At 42.0% G+C, this 14,767-nt stretch overlaps 1 protein-coding gene across 14 annotated transcripts in view; it reads left to right on the forward strand.

Annotated features, from left to right (window-relative positions):
* Ehbp1 (EH domain binding protein 1) overlaps positions 1 to 14,767 on the forward strand; it is a 257,309-nt gene that overhangs the window by 168,974 nt on the left and 73,568 nt on the right. For all 14 annotated transcript variants that reach the window (XM_051165325.1, XM_051165324.1, XM_051165329.1 and 11 more), the window contains 2 exons: positions 31 to 924; positions 6,612 to 6,755. In XM_051165325.1, coding sequence (XP_051021282.1) covers positions 31 to 924; positions 6,612 to 6,755 — 1,038 coding nt within the window. The remainder of the gene's footprint in view (positions 1 to 30; positions 925 to 6,611; positions 6,756 to 14,767) is intronic.

A 14,767-nucleotide genomic window follows, 5' to 3' on the forward strand; every position in this document is an offset into this window, starting at 1 on the left:
TCATTTGTTTGTCCCTTCTTCCCTTTGAAGGCTTATGATGGATTTGCCAGCATTGGAATCTCCCGTTTACTGGAACCTTCTGATATGGTTTTATTAGCAATCCCTGACAAGCTGACTGTTATGACTTATCTCTATCAAATAAGGGCACATTTTAGCGGCCAAGAACTAAATGTGGTCCAGATAGAAGAAAACAGCAGTAAAAGCACGTATAAAGTTGGAAATTATGAAACAGACACAAACAGTTCTGTGGATCAAGAAAAATTCTATGCCGAGCTCAGCGACCTGAAGCGCGAGCCTGAAGCGCAGCAGCCTGCCGGTGGGGCCGTGGACCTCCTGTCGCAGGACGACTCTGTGTTTGTAACTGACAGCGGAGTGGGAGAGTCGGAAAGTGAGCACCAGACTCCACATGATCACCTTAGTCCAAGCACAGCCTCCCCTTCCTGCCGCAGGACTAAAAGTGACACGGAGCCCCAGAAGTCTCAGCAGAGCTCCGGAAGGACTTCAGTGTCTGATGACCCTGGGCTAAGTTCTAGTACCGAGTCAGCCCAAGCGCTGGTTTTGTTAGGCAAGAAGAGGCTACTGAAAGCCGAGAACTTAGAATTAAGTGACTTACATGTCAGTGGTCAAAAGAAGGCGGTGTCTCCACCCTCAAGTCACGAGCAAAAGCTTCAGGCTGTAAATACCGATAGTGACTTGGAACAAGAGAAAATAGACGATTCCAGATCTTTAGAGTGCAGAGTGGATGGTGAGTCAGCTATCAAAAGGCCAAGCTTATCCCCTCCTTCTAAACTTGGATATTCATACAATAGAGAGACAGACTTTGCGAAAAAAACATGTGCTTCTCTGAGGCAGACAGAGTCGGATCCAGATGCCGACAGAAACACTTTAAATCACGCAGACCACCACCCCACCAAAACAGTTCAGGTAAGTGGGTCAGAACGACGGCTTGTAATTAATCGATAGCTATTCTTCTTTCTGTTTATTCTTTCGCGTTAATAGAACACTTTAAGATGTTAGACACAAGTAAAAGCAAGGTCTCACTTATCATGGAAAAATATAAAGACTATACCTGCTATATACTTAAAGTCTGCACCGTAATATTGTAAGCCTAACTTTAAGGTTGAAGGAAAGGGTATGTCAGCTTTTTGAATTAAAATCTCATCCGTAGGCATGGAGAAGTGCCTCACCAGTTACGGGCACTCACCCCTCTCCTAGAGGCCCCAAGTCCGTTCCCAGCGCCTGCATAGTGGCTCAGGGCTGCTGGCACCCTGCTCCCACCGAGTCCAACACCTCTCCTGGCCTCTGCACAGACCTTGCATTCACGGTGCCTGCTAAAGCAGGGCAGTTCTGAGTTGGTTCTCAGCGCATTATTTGAGAGCCTGGGGATAAAGCTCAGAGCAGGAGGGCCCACCCAGTATGCTCGAAGGCCTGGGATTGGTCCCTAATGTTGGAAAAACCGAACAAACAAAACAACAGTAACTGAGGACCACGGAAGTTCTTCAAAACCCTTTCCAATAACACCCAAAGTTAAAGCATTTTCATTCTAGGTTATTATTTATCTTTGGCACTTTTGTCCTCTCACAATGAATACTGGAGTTTTCTGAAGGTACTGTGATTCTGATATTCCAGCAGAATGCATTGGGAAATCCTGCTGCTCACTTCTTTTGAAGATTTTATTATTGTAAGTCTCACTAACTCACACACAAACACACACGTTCACACGCACATGCATGAACACCTTCAGGAGCTGGGTGTGTCCCTGAGGGCTTCGGGGATCGAATTGAGGTTGTCAGGCTTACAAGCAAGTGGTTTCATCCACTGAGCCGTCTCACTGGTCCTTGGCTGCCTTTTTCTTAATGAAGTGGAAAATGCCAGTCCTTATTAGCTTGTGTTTGTTTTTTAAAGCAGAGGGTTTTAATTAAAATGCTACTACTGTGTTTGGCTATTTCCAATGAAAGCATAATTTTAAATTTTTCAAAGTTTTAATTTCCCCAAATGACCACGATCCATAGGGATATTTCACACAAGCAAAGGTCTTTGGTATTCTTACTAATTGTTAAGCATATAAAGAGACCCTGAGTCCAAAATGTTGAGAACTTAAGAATTGCAGCCTGTCTGGCTCCAATTGTCTTCTAACTGGTGAAAGTATTTTCTTGACTTTGCTAGAAGATGCTAGTATGAAATCTGGAAAACAACCTGGACTTCGGCACTTTTCCCCCCACTTGGTGCTGTTAGTTTCATATCCACGGAGACCACATCTGGCTTAGCCAACCACAGCTCAAATGGGTTGGGGGAAACACTCTGAAGTACACTGTACATGCTCCTTTTCTTCCATTAATCTGGAAAATGCAAAGTTCACATGTTTAATGTGCAGGAGGAGGCTGTGCATGGGTCGTCTAGTGTGCTGTTCCATACAGCTGGTCCAAGCATTTGCACGGAGTCCACGAGGGTGCTGGGAACTCATCGTGAGGGAGGACGGGGCTGGCTGAAGCGGAAGCAGTGCAGGCAGGACCGCTCCATGTGTAGGCGGGTGGCACTGACAGGACCACTCTATGTCTAGGCGGGTGGCACCGACAGGACCACTCCATGTGTAGGCGGGTGGCACTGACAGGACCACTCCATGTGTAGGCGGGTGGCACCGACAGGACCGCTCCATGTGTAGGCGGGTGGCACCGACAGGACCACTCCATGTGTAGGCGGGTGGCAGCGTCTGGGCTGGGATGGGGTCGCACTGACTGTAGATGCCATGGCTGCTGAGTTGGCAGAGGTGTGCTAAAGGCCCGGGGACGTCAGAATCTAAGACACGCAGTAGCAGAGAAGTAGAAGTGAGCACAGCACAGGTCATGCGTGTGTGCCAGGGAGTGTCATGTGAAAGCCACTAATGCGCACAATTGTAGGAGCTAATTTTTACAATTTAAAAACAAACAAGCAAACAAACACTCTAGCTTTCAAAACGAGCTTCTGTTCTCCCAAAGAGAAATCATAAAGGTTCTAAGTAAACCCCTCTGAATGTTTCTGTGATAGCAACAGGGTTTATACACCATAGATACCCAGGAAATGCCTGCTGGGTGACACCTGCAGAATTTAATGAGCCTTAGCTCTGTCCAACACAGGTTTTTCATATAAACCGTATCTTGAGGCAAATGTATTTAAAGATAGAAATTGAATTGATTAATCATTAAAATTAGGATTACTCTAAGAACCTAATTTCTCATTTTGAATTTTTCTCAAATAGCTAGCATTTTAAAGTGCCAGTTTTATTTTCCACAGAGGTTTTAAATGAACTAATATCTAAGAACTCATTTTAATTCTAAAATTCATTTATGCTACGATTCCATCCACACAATTAGTGTGCTACACCAGATGGTGAAAATAACCACATATGCTTGTTGGCCATGCTTAGTTTTGCTAAGGGTCAAGCCAAGTGTGGTAGTTCATGCCCGTTACCCAGCACTATGGAGGCAGAGGGGGTGATTGCCATGAGTCCCAGGCTACCCTGAGCTACACAACAAAGCCATGATTTTTTTTTTAAAGGAAGGAATAAAGGAAGCATGGAATTTTGCTAAGGACAAATGTAATGGTTCACTTGACGCAAGGTTGACAAGAACAATGTCTCACACCAAAAATGTAATGTGGATATTGATGTTTGCTAGGTTCTAATCACAGCTAAGTTTTATACAAATATATGTTTCTCTTTTATATTCCCACGTTATGAATTTCAGATATACACCTTTTTGGTTTTTGCTTTGTTTGTGTTGTTTGTTTGCTTTGAGACAGGGTTTCTCTGTATAGCCATGGCATGGCTGCCCTGGAACTCACTCTGTAGCCCAGGCTGGCCTCAAAACCCAGAGCTCCGACTGCCTCTGCCTCCCGAGTGCTGGGATCAAAGGCGTGGGCCACCATGCCCCGCTTATCCTTTTGTATTTTAATGTCTGTGAAATCTTTGAAAAAAGGATGTTATGTCAGATTTGTTAGTGATTATTCTTTCTTAGTACTTAATAATGTAGCATGAATTTTCTGAGCTTTAGCTCACAGGAGCTACAACAATATGGACTTATAAACACCCTGCTTCAGTCTCTAGTACATATGATGACAGTTATGTCTTCCCTATGCCTTCCCTAGCCTGTGTAGCACATGAAAGGTTGGAGCCTGTTTGATAGAAGGGAAAGCAAGGTTTAAGACGTTGCTTGCAGTTATATGATAAACTTTAAAGTTTAAGTTGAAACCAAAACTTTCTAACTCTGACATCCTTGCTCTCCTTTACGTTTACATATCTTTGTGGTTTGACCATAAAAGCACCGAAAACACCCCGTAGCGCAAATGTATGGCAATCACCTGGCTGGTGGGCATTTTTAGCAATGTGTGTCAGGTTACCTTAGACATGTTTGTGTTGGGGATGAGGAGAAAGCATGAACTCTTGAGTCTGGATCCCCAATACCCACATAAAAGGCTGAGTGTGAAAGTGTCCATCTGTCACCCCAGTGCCAGAAAGGGGAAGGTAGGCTACCCCTGGGGACTCATGGGCTCCCCGCCTAGCTGAGCTGCCAGAGTCCCTGTCTGTAGTAATAAAGTGGGGAGTAATCAGGGGACACTCAATTTGACCTCTAGCCTCCACATGCAACGCATGCACGCACGCACACACGCACTAATGTTTATGTTGGCCAGCCCCAGAAGCTATGGCAAGAGAGTTAATTGAACCCTCTTTGAGGAGTTGCGGGGGGAGCTAGAAAAGTCGCATGTGTCTGTTAGCACAGGTTCTCTGGAAGCTTTGTCAGGAGGATCACAACTTTGAGCCAGCCTGAGTAATTTATCAACACTCTATCTTGAAATAAAATTAAGTATGGCTGGGACATAGCTCAGTGGCCCTGAGTTCAATCCCAGGAACCACCAAAACCTAATATGTTACTGTCAGAAATTCTACCTATGAAAATAATAAAGCAACAGTTTATGCATAAAGATATTTATAAAAGCATTTATGATAGTGAAAAACTTGCTAACACCCCATATATCCAGTAAAATACAGTATTATCTGTATAATAGAATGTGTGGCATTCTACTAAGAATCAAGTTTTCAAGAGAAATACATCTGATCATCAGAAAATATTTCCTTGCACTCAAATATTAAGCTAAAAAATGTGACAAGGCTGGGTGTGTCATGCGAGCACAGATTAGAAAGGACGGTGTGATTCTACAGTAATGATCTCTGGTGCATGGCTGCTAAACTATTGTTATTTTTACTTGCTTATAATAAATATGGAATACATTTTGAACTAGAAACCGTATTCATGTGCTTTTAAGATCAAAACACAGTCTTGTGTGGCAGCTTAGAGTAGTGGGCTGCAGAATTTAGATCCAGCAGGGTCTTCACACAGGCCGGTCTTTTTATTTCTGAGATAGGGAAATTGAAGGGGTTAAAGCATCATGATGTTTTATCTTCATCTTGTGCTTGCCCTGTACCAATGCTCACTCTGTTACCCTCTCCACTGTGCTTGTGTGACCTGCTCTACTCGTATGCCTGCTTTACCCACAGACAGTCAGACTCAGAGAGACAGAGTAACTGAATCTAAAATTCTTAAACTACTATGGCTATGGTGGTTTTGACTGATACCACTATTTAAGAACTGGCTTCCATTTGTGGGCAATATTTGTTGTCCTCCAAAAACTCATTGTAAAGTTACTCATTAATCCATAATATTTTTCAACTCTGATAAGATTGTTCCATTATGAAGAGAATGATCAGTGGAGAACAGTTTTTGGGTTCTTTTAACAGAATAATTTAGCTTTAGTCAAGTGTGGTGGCACACGCCTGGACTCCCAGAACTCTGGTAACAGGCAAATGGATTGAGAGTTGAAGGCTAACCTGGGTTAGCTACAAAAAGAGTTCAAGACAAGCTTCGACAACACAGTGAGTGAGACATTTGATTAAATAAATAAATATATAACAGCGTGGGATTGTTTGTAAACATTTCTAAAAATTTAAAAGAATATTGCACAGATATTTTAACATTGAACAGTTTATAAGTGAAGTTACATAGTTGTTGGTTGTATTAGACCATAAAAATAGAACCAAAGCTTTTATTATGTCTTTGGTGCTTATGAGAAGACAGTAAATAATCTAATAGTCACACTCACTTTATGAGAATATTACAAATAAAATCCAGTGAGGGTCACCTGGCTGGCCAAAGCACTTGCCATGAAAGTCTGACAACCTGAGCTTCGTCCGCAGAACTCACAGTGCAAGGAGAAAAGTACCTCCCAAAGTTGCCCACTCGCTTTCACACATGCACTATGGCACATGCACACCTGCACTCACACACACGACTTCATGCATAAGCACATACACACACAAATAATAATTATGATGATGATGGTGATAATAACTAAAATTCTAAACTTGAAAATGTATGTTGAAATTCATCCAGTATTAGGAAATAACATTGTTTTCTTTTTGTTAAAATGTATATATTCATTCTACAGTTCCTTCTTAGCATTAATATTGTCTAAGGTAGCCCTGTTAAGGAGCCTATACACCTGACTTTATCTTAGTAAGTTATCTAACCCTTAACTGTATTTTTTGACGTGACTTCTAATTCTGTACTTTTGCTTTTAAGCACCGAATGTTGTCTAGACAAGAGGAGCTGAAAGAAAGAGCGAGAGTTCTGCTTGAGCAAGCCAGAAGAGATGCAGCTGTCAAGGCGGGGAGCCAGCACAGTGGCAGCGCAGCCCCCCCACTCTGCAGCAGGCAGCTAAGTGATGTGAGGAGCACTGGTTGCAGAAACCACAAACTATTCATAGCAATCATAATTGTGCTGGGGTGACGGGGAGTAATTTGCTCAATTACTTCCCATAGGCTGTCAATTGTGGGTACATGGCCACTTATTCAACTGCTGAATCCGTTGAATGGGACCAACTGCACTGTTCTTACTGCCAAGCAGTGCTGTTAGCTGTGCGGGAAAGTGCAGTCTGGAAGAGAAATCCCATGTTATAAATACCTAGCTTTGTTCATTTGCGTTTTGTGACTACCTAGGATTATATTTCTCCATAGAGTTTGGTTGGAAACGTGAGTATATGCTAGTACCCGTCTTTACTGACTATCTGCAGTGTGTACTTGTAAAACTGCCCAGATGCCAAGACTGAAGCTGATAGGCATTCGGCTTTCACAAGGCCTTCGGGTCAGAGGTGGTAAGCGGGATTTGAACCTGAGCCTTCCTGGTTTCCCGAGACCATGTATTCCTTGTCTTATATACAGCCACATTTTCTCCATGCTTTATTTTTGTGTAGCGTGTCACAAATAATAATAAACATATAATAGTAGAAATCCTTTATTATAGTAAGATATGAAGCTTCTCATCACTGAAAACTACAGTAGCCCTGCTTACCACCAGACTCACACGCAAAATCATGTTACATTTTAAGTCTTTGTAGATGCTACCTCATTGGTCTCCAACCTAGGGTATTGTTTAGAAATTTTAGGTATTTATGAGATAAAGGGATATAAAATAAGTTTAATAAGCCATTATTTTTAACAAAAAGAAATAGAATCAAATATATCAAAATTCATTATACTTAGTGGGTTTGTGTGTATGTGTGAAACCTTTGAGTTACATTGGTCTGTGTGCCTACTAGACAGGAAAATGTATTTTTAACTATACATCACAATCACAAAAGTTTGAAAAGTATTAATCTGAGATGGTGTAGTGGCTCATGCTTATAATCCCAGTACTCAGGAGGCTGAGATAAGAGGCTTGTTATGAGTTTGCCAGCCTGGGCTACATAAGAAGTTCCAGGCCAGCTTTGCGTACAGAGTAAGAATCTCCCAATAAAAGAGCAAAAAATTAGTAAGAAATAAGGAAAAACATGGCTTTTGGAGACTGTCCTATGGAAAAACATGTAGACTTTATGTTAGCTTTTTCAATGCTTAACCATCAATTTGTAGAGTCTGTTATTTGCCAGATGGATTTGTTAGGCATCTGAAGCAGGTCTGCTTCCTCACATGAAGAGGCAGGAGGAGAGACGATAAACTAATCACAGGGCATAAAAGCCACGTGTGGTCGCAGAGACGAAGAGGGAGGTTAGAGGGCCTGAGAGCTGAGCCGTGAGCTAAGAGTTAGTTGCTGAAGGAGCCATTCCGGTGAGGAATTACAAAAAGAGTACTTTCCTCAACAAGAAAGGGGTTTTTGTTGGTGTTATAATTGTGGAGGAAGTGTTTCTCAAGTACTAAAAACTGGACAATCTATAATAACCTAAATATAACTTTAGAAAATAAATAAATTAAAAATATATTGTGGCACACGCCTGTAAACCCAGCACTCGGGAGGCAGAGGCAGGCGGATCGCTGTGAGTTCGAGGCCAGCCTGGTCTACAAAGTGAGTCCAGGACAGCCAGGGCTACACAGAGAAACCCTGTCTTGGATAAAAACTATATATAATATATATATATATATATATATATATATATATAAATTTAAATTCAGAATACTTGATATTTAAATTATCTGTCTACCTGCCTCTGCCCTCCAAGTGCTGGGACTAAAGGCATATACCATAGTGACTGACTTCATAGTTCTTACATTGTAATACACAGAAACTGCACAAAATTATGTGTGCATCAAGGAAGAATGCATAAACAGATCACCTGTTCATACAACAGAATGCGGTTTGAGCATCCCTAATGTGATGCTCCAGAGTCACAAATGTTTCAAAACCCAAAACACGTCCCTCCCTAAGACATGGGATACGCAGCATGAACTGCTTGGTGATGCGATGTCTCAAGCTATTGAGATGCACAGTAGCATAAATAGGTGACATATGCTGAGACATAGCATTCGCCTATCCCCTGCATGCACTCCTGGGACAGGGTGCCAAGGAGCTGTCACTGCCTACCTGGGGGTAGGAGTTAGTTTAAGGATGGGGTGGGAAGTGACCATGCCGAGCTTTACTTTGTCAACATGTAAGCGTGAACGTTATTAAGCTGGAAATGGGTGCATATCACCAGGTGCAACGCATACCTCCATAAAATTTATTGTTTGAATATTCAGTTGTGTCTTATATAAAAAAAATACAAAAAAGTTTAGAGGTATTACAGTAGCTCCAAAAGTATAAAGTATAAAGCCCGAAGAGATGCATACTAAGTGTAAGCAGAGCAGAAAAGCAAGACATTCTGAAAGCCATGAAGGAATAATATCTACTTCTAATTTATTTTACTGTAATAGGAATGTTTACTCACCCTCTTAATTTTTAAGTGTACATTTTTACGTTTTTAAGTAGATAATTTTAAATTTATCTACTCTTTGATATGATGAATTTAATTCTCAAGAACCTTGCATAAGTGGGATCACAGAGTGTTTGCTACTGGAGCAGTTTGCTGGCTTGGGACTAGATCCTGCTAGGTCCCTGACTGGCCTGGAACTCACAGGCATCCCCCTGCCCCCGTTGTAATACTGTCATTAAGGCCAGGCACCAGCACACGCAGCGCAGTTGTCCTGCTTTTGGCTAAATACTCAGAAGCGGGATTTCTGAACTGTAGGGAGGTCTGTGCTTAGGTGTTAAGGGGCATTCACACTGTTCCTCACAACAGCTGCACCATTTCATTTTGCAGTTTACAAAGGTTCCGTTGTTTTTGTTTTTGTTTTTGTTTTCCTACCATTTTTCATTATCTGTTGGTCTGGTTTGGGTTTTATTCAAATATGGTCTTGTATGTTCTCCAGGCTGGCCTTGAACTCTTCATCCTCATGCCTCAGTCTGAGTGTCGCCTGGTGCCAAGCTTTTGTTTTAAAGAGCAGCTCTGCTGTCAGGTGTGAGGTGATAGCTGTGTGGTTTCAGTTGAATTTCCCTGGTGGTTACTGAAACTGATCTTGTCATTTGTATGTACCTGCTAAAGTTTCCAGATTTTTATTCAAATTAAAAGTTGGGGTTTTTTTTTTTGTTTGTTTGTTTTTGTTTCTATTGTTTTGTAACTATTATATAACTTAGGCTTAGTCCTTACTAAATATGTGGTTTACAGATATATTCTCCTGTCCTGTCTTATAGTCTATTGCTTATTATCCTTTACTATGTCTTAAAATTCATCTCAAAATCACTTTTACCATATTGTATAAGCTTGAGTAGTCACACAGGCCGACTCGGGTCCCAGGAAAGAAGGCATGAACCCCGCCCCCCATTCAGTGGGAAGAATACAGTCACTTTCTCAGAGCATGTGGCGTAGGAGATATTGCTGCAGTACTTATTTTTCTTAGAGTTCAATTAAAAGCACTCTCTCCCTGTGCATTTCACGACACTCATGTTTTCAGGTGCCTAGCCCTGTGTCAGTGGGCACTAGCCGTCTGCTGAACTGGAGAGTCTATCCCAGGAGTGCTTGTTCTTGCAACGATAGCAACATCAGACAAAGATGTAAAATGCTTGGGTGTGTCCAGCTTCACAAATATGAGAGATTACGCCTGGCCATTCCTCTTATATGAACCTTGACCCAAAGTTGATTCATTTTGAAGGACGAGGTAGTTTTTTAATTCGGTCGTTTCCATTGTTTCTAAGTAGCTCTTATGCAGAAGGGTGTTGTCAGCTACCACTTTCCAAAATGGAGAGAACACCTGAGCATAAAATAAGGAGTGAAACTGCTCAATTTCATCTCTGAGCAATTGAAGATAAACTAAGAGATATTAAAACAGAAAATAACTCCTGTCTCTGATTCTGTTTTTCCATTTGTAAAAGTTTGAGAAAAAAACACTAGGTGCCTATGTAAGAAGGGCACAGGGATCATGACTAAGCCATTACCACCCTAGAGTGTCAGGAACTCTGTTTTTCTGGAGAGATCAGAAGACTCGTTGAGTAAACATAGGCCTAACCTACTCCACCTTCAAATGTCTGGAGTTTCCCTTTGGAGAAACGATTTTTGTTGTTTTTCTTTGATTATACTCTAAATTATAAAAGTCTTATTTGTTAAGATATTGCTATCTGTCTTACCCATTATGTAATGTACAGTAGGGACTGGAAGGCAGACCACTGGCCTGGGCCAACTGTTATACCTGCTATTCACTGTTCATAGAGTGATGGAGAAGTCCCGTGTGTTAAAAATAAATATGTATGCGCGTGTGCGTGCGCGCGCACACACACACACACACACAGGTTGGTATCCAAAAGTGGCCTTGAGCCTTGGAGAAAATGGGTACTTTGCTTAGGGTCTTCAAGAGTTTACTGAAGTCCTAGCATAGGGCTCACATCTTTAATTCCAGAATTTGGGAGGCAGAGGTAGGTGGATCTCTGTAAGTTCAAGGCTGGCCTGGTCTACTGAACAAGTTTTAGACATCCAAACCTACCTAGGGAGACCCAGTTGGGGGTAGGGGACAGTTATGAAAGAGCTTTGTAGAACTTGTTTATTGCCTAGGAGGCCATTGGTTGAAATTCAATGATTATTTTTCCCCATGTCCTCTGTTCCTGGGCAGCTGAGAGCCTTTGGGTGACTGGCAAGAATGAGGAGAACAGAATTCCTATTAGGGCATCTAGGTCCATGGGATCATGCCTATGTACTCAGCGCAGGTGAGCTGCTTTTCAGACTTGATCTGTAGCTCAAGACTGAGTAAAAGTTTACTGGCAAGTCAGAAAAGGATTAAAGGTAAGGGTTAAAGGAAGCAAAGGTCTACTTTTTAGGATTTTCAGGATTGTAAGATATAGAGAGGATGTTGATGTGAGGACCCAAAGCCTCAGAGTCCTTTGGCAGCACCGCTTAGCTTTAGAGAATAAACTCCCAGCACCCCACCCTGTCATCACGGCCTCACAAGTCCTGCACCTTCTCGTCTCAGCCTCATCTTCAGTCTCTCCAGGTTCCAGTGCAGTCTGAGTCCCTTGAGCATCTACAGTGACCACGCCATTGTGTTCTTGAATGGAGCATTTGCTCTTCTCTTCCTACGGCTGGTTTCCCTCTCCTGCTCCTCCCTCTGCTGTCCTCTTGTACATTCACTGGGAAGACCATCCGCCTCTGTTGAACCCTGCACCATTTGAAGCACAGGGACACAGGGTAACTCGTACCAAGTGTTGGGTAAATGCTCAATAAAGAAAAGAAGGGGTTTAGTGAGAGCCTCTTCCTCATATAGTTGGCTGAATGCTAGCAAACCAGCCATGAAAGGTTGGCTATAAGTAAACATTTCTATGAAGTAAAGGCTTATGAAGAGGGAAAATAATTTTTGTTTTCTGCGAAGGTCTTTAAAGCAGAATGGATTATTACCACTCAAGTCAGATATACTCGAGATTACTGACTGTTCCTGAACCCTGTGCTATAAGTGCCTCTCTTGTTCTGTGGACGCTGACACCTGTGCCATTACCTGCACAGCTTTACATTGATCTGACTGGGACAAGAGGAAACTGAAGAAGGACAGACAGAAGAGAGAAAAGCTGAGACTGAGGTGGGGCGTGCCCTCCAACACTCTAAAGGAAGCCATACCAGCAGCCTGGAAACTCAGTGCATTTGTGTATACTGCTGAGTGGAGGTGTATGTAGGGCTAGCTAACCTCAAGGAGGGAGGCAGGGGAGCAGTTCCAAGTTGCATTCATCCCGGAGGAGGACGCTATAGTTGACAGTAAAGGTCATTCCTTCCTTCCTAGTATTTGTACTAAGGCCAAAGGAAAGCTTTGCCATTCTTCTGACTCTGACCCAGGAAGGCCTCGCCGTTCCCATAGATCTCAGGTCCTGGGGACCTTGACAGGGCTGTGCTCATGTGAGCACATTTACTTGGAAATTCATCCCTCTCCCCAAACATCCAGCTTTTTTCATGTTTGGGACTTGTACTAGAATTCAGCTGCCAAGTGTGCCCCAAATCCCGACATTCTACTAAACACTCTCATGACTACTCAAGCTGTATGTTTCAGGTCTAAGGGGAGATTTCTAAGTCATTGAAAACAGCCTGGTAGGGGGGCTGGACAGATGGCTCAGAGGTTAAGGGCACTGGCTGTTCTTTCAGAGGTCCTGAGTTCAATTCCCAGCAACCACATGGTGGCTCACAACCATCTATGAGATCTGGTGCCCTCTTCTGGGACTCAGGTGTATATGCAGACACGACACTATATACATAATAAATCTTTTTTAAAAAGAAAGAAAAGAAAAGAAAACAGCTTGGTAGTATTAGCTGGCTGATTACATGTGTACAGACTGTTTGAGGTGTTCCCAAGAAAAACTAGAACTGTAGGTTGGTGTTTTGCTTGTTTGTTTTTGTTCTTGTTTTTGTTTTTCCCAAGTCTACTATTGCTTAAACAAGAACTTGGTACATATTTCCTGCTAAGTCATTTGATTAGGAAAGAAACAACTAAGTAGAAGCTTCTTTAAAAGCAGAAACAGGGTTGGGGAGATGGCTCAGGCCTTGAGGAGTGCTTTTTACTATCGCAGAGGACCCTGGTTCAGTTCCCAGCACCCCCATGATGACCTACAACCATCTGTCACTCCAGTTTCAAGAGATCCAACTAACCCTTACAAACTCTACAGGTACTACACACACACACATGTTGCTTATCTATGCACATAGGCAAAACACTCATTAAAAAGTCATATAAAAGATTTAATTTATATTTTATAAAATAAAACAAATAACTGAAATGAATTCTTAGACTACTATAAAGCAGACTTCAAGTTGTTCCCGTTGTATTTGTTATCTCAGCACAACCCATTACACAGCTGGCTCTTTCCTTCATAGGTGAGAGAACCTACCTACAACTTAGTGGTAAATCCTAGAAGCTTTGCAGTATTTATCTTTAAATGTTTGCGGCAGTGTTTGAGTCATCTAAAGAAAACTGTGTATAGGGAAAGATTTTAGTTTGATCAGTCGGTCCTTTGACGTTTACTGAAAGGAATACTGATTTTTTAAAAATACAGATAATAGTTTGTTTTACTGGACTTACAAATGAACCTGAATGGCTTAGTTATGAAGGCGGGGGCAGGGCGGGGGGCGGTTGAGGAGGAGGTGGCGGCAGCAAGCTATTTTGCATGTTAAACCTTAGTGATGCATCTTATTTTTAATTATGTATCTATTGTATAATCACATGTGTGTACAATTGTCCATGGAGGCCAGAAGAGGGCGTCTAATCCCCTGGCGTTAGAAGTAGTTGCGGGCCACCAAGTGGATGCTAAAAACCAAGCTCCTGTGTTCTGCAAGAGCAGTAGGCACTAAGTCCACTGAAGCATCTCTCCAGCGCCCAGCTTGTACCTTCTGAATGCGTTTTGCTATCATGTAGGGTGGGTTACCAATCTTATACTTTTGATGTTTGTTAGAAAATAATTAATTTAAATGGAACATTTCTCTCACACTGATAAACTGTAGATTTAACTTAACTCCTTAAATATTCTCCAGATAATAAAAGATGGAGTTATCATCCACTTGGTAAAATATCATATAATGTCATCTTGGTAAAAGTAGCTGGAGCAATGGCTCAGTGGTCCAGGTGTTGCTCTTACAGAGGACCCAGGTTTGATCCCAGCACCCACACAGCAGCTCATAACCACCTACAAGTCCAGCTCCATGGACTCCAACTTTTTCTCTGAGCTCTTGTGGGCACCAGGCTGTGTTTGTTGTATAGATGAAGTCGGGACAGTCATATACAAAATAAAATTAAATTAATCTAAAATTTCTTAAGCATTTTGACAAAAACGTGATTAACTTTCTTTTGTAATTTTTATATATGGCTATGTAAATATAAATATAACATATAATTATACTCAATAGCCTCTGTTGATAAAAAAATTTAAACTTAGCTGGGCAGTGGTAGCGTACGCTTTTAATCCCAGCACTC

This window comes from Acomys russatus, chromosome 22 (genome assembly GCF_903995435.1).
Source record: "Acomys russatus chromosome 22, mAcoRus1.1, whole genome shotgun sequence".
Taxonomy (NCBI): domain Eukaryota; kingdom Metazoa; phylum Chordata; class Mammalia; order Rodentia; family Muridae; genus Acomys; species Acomys russatus.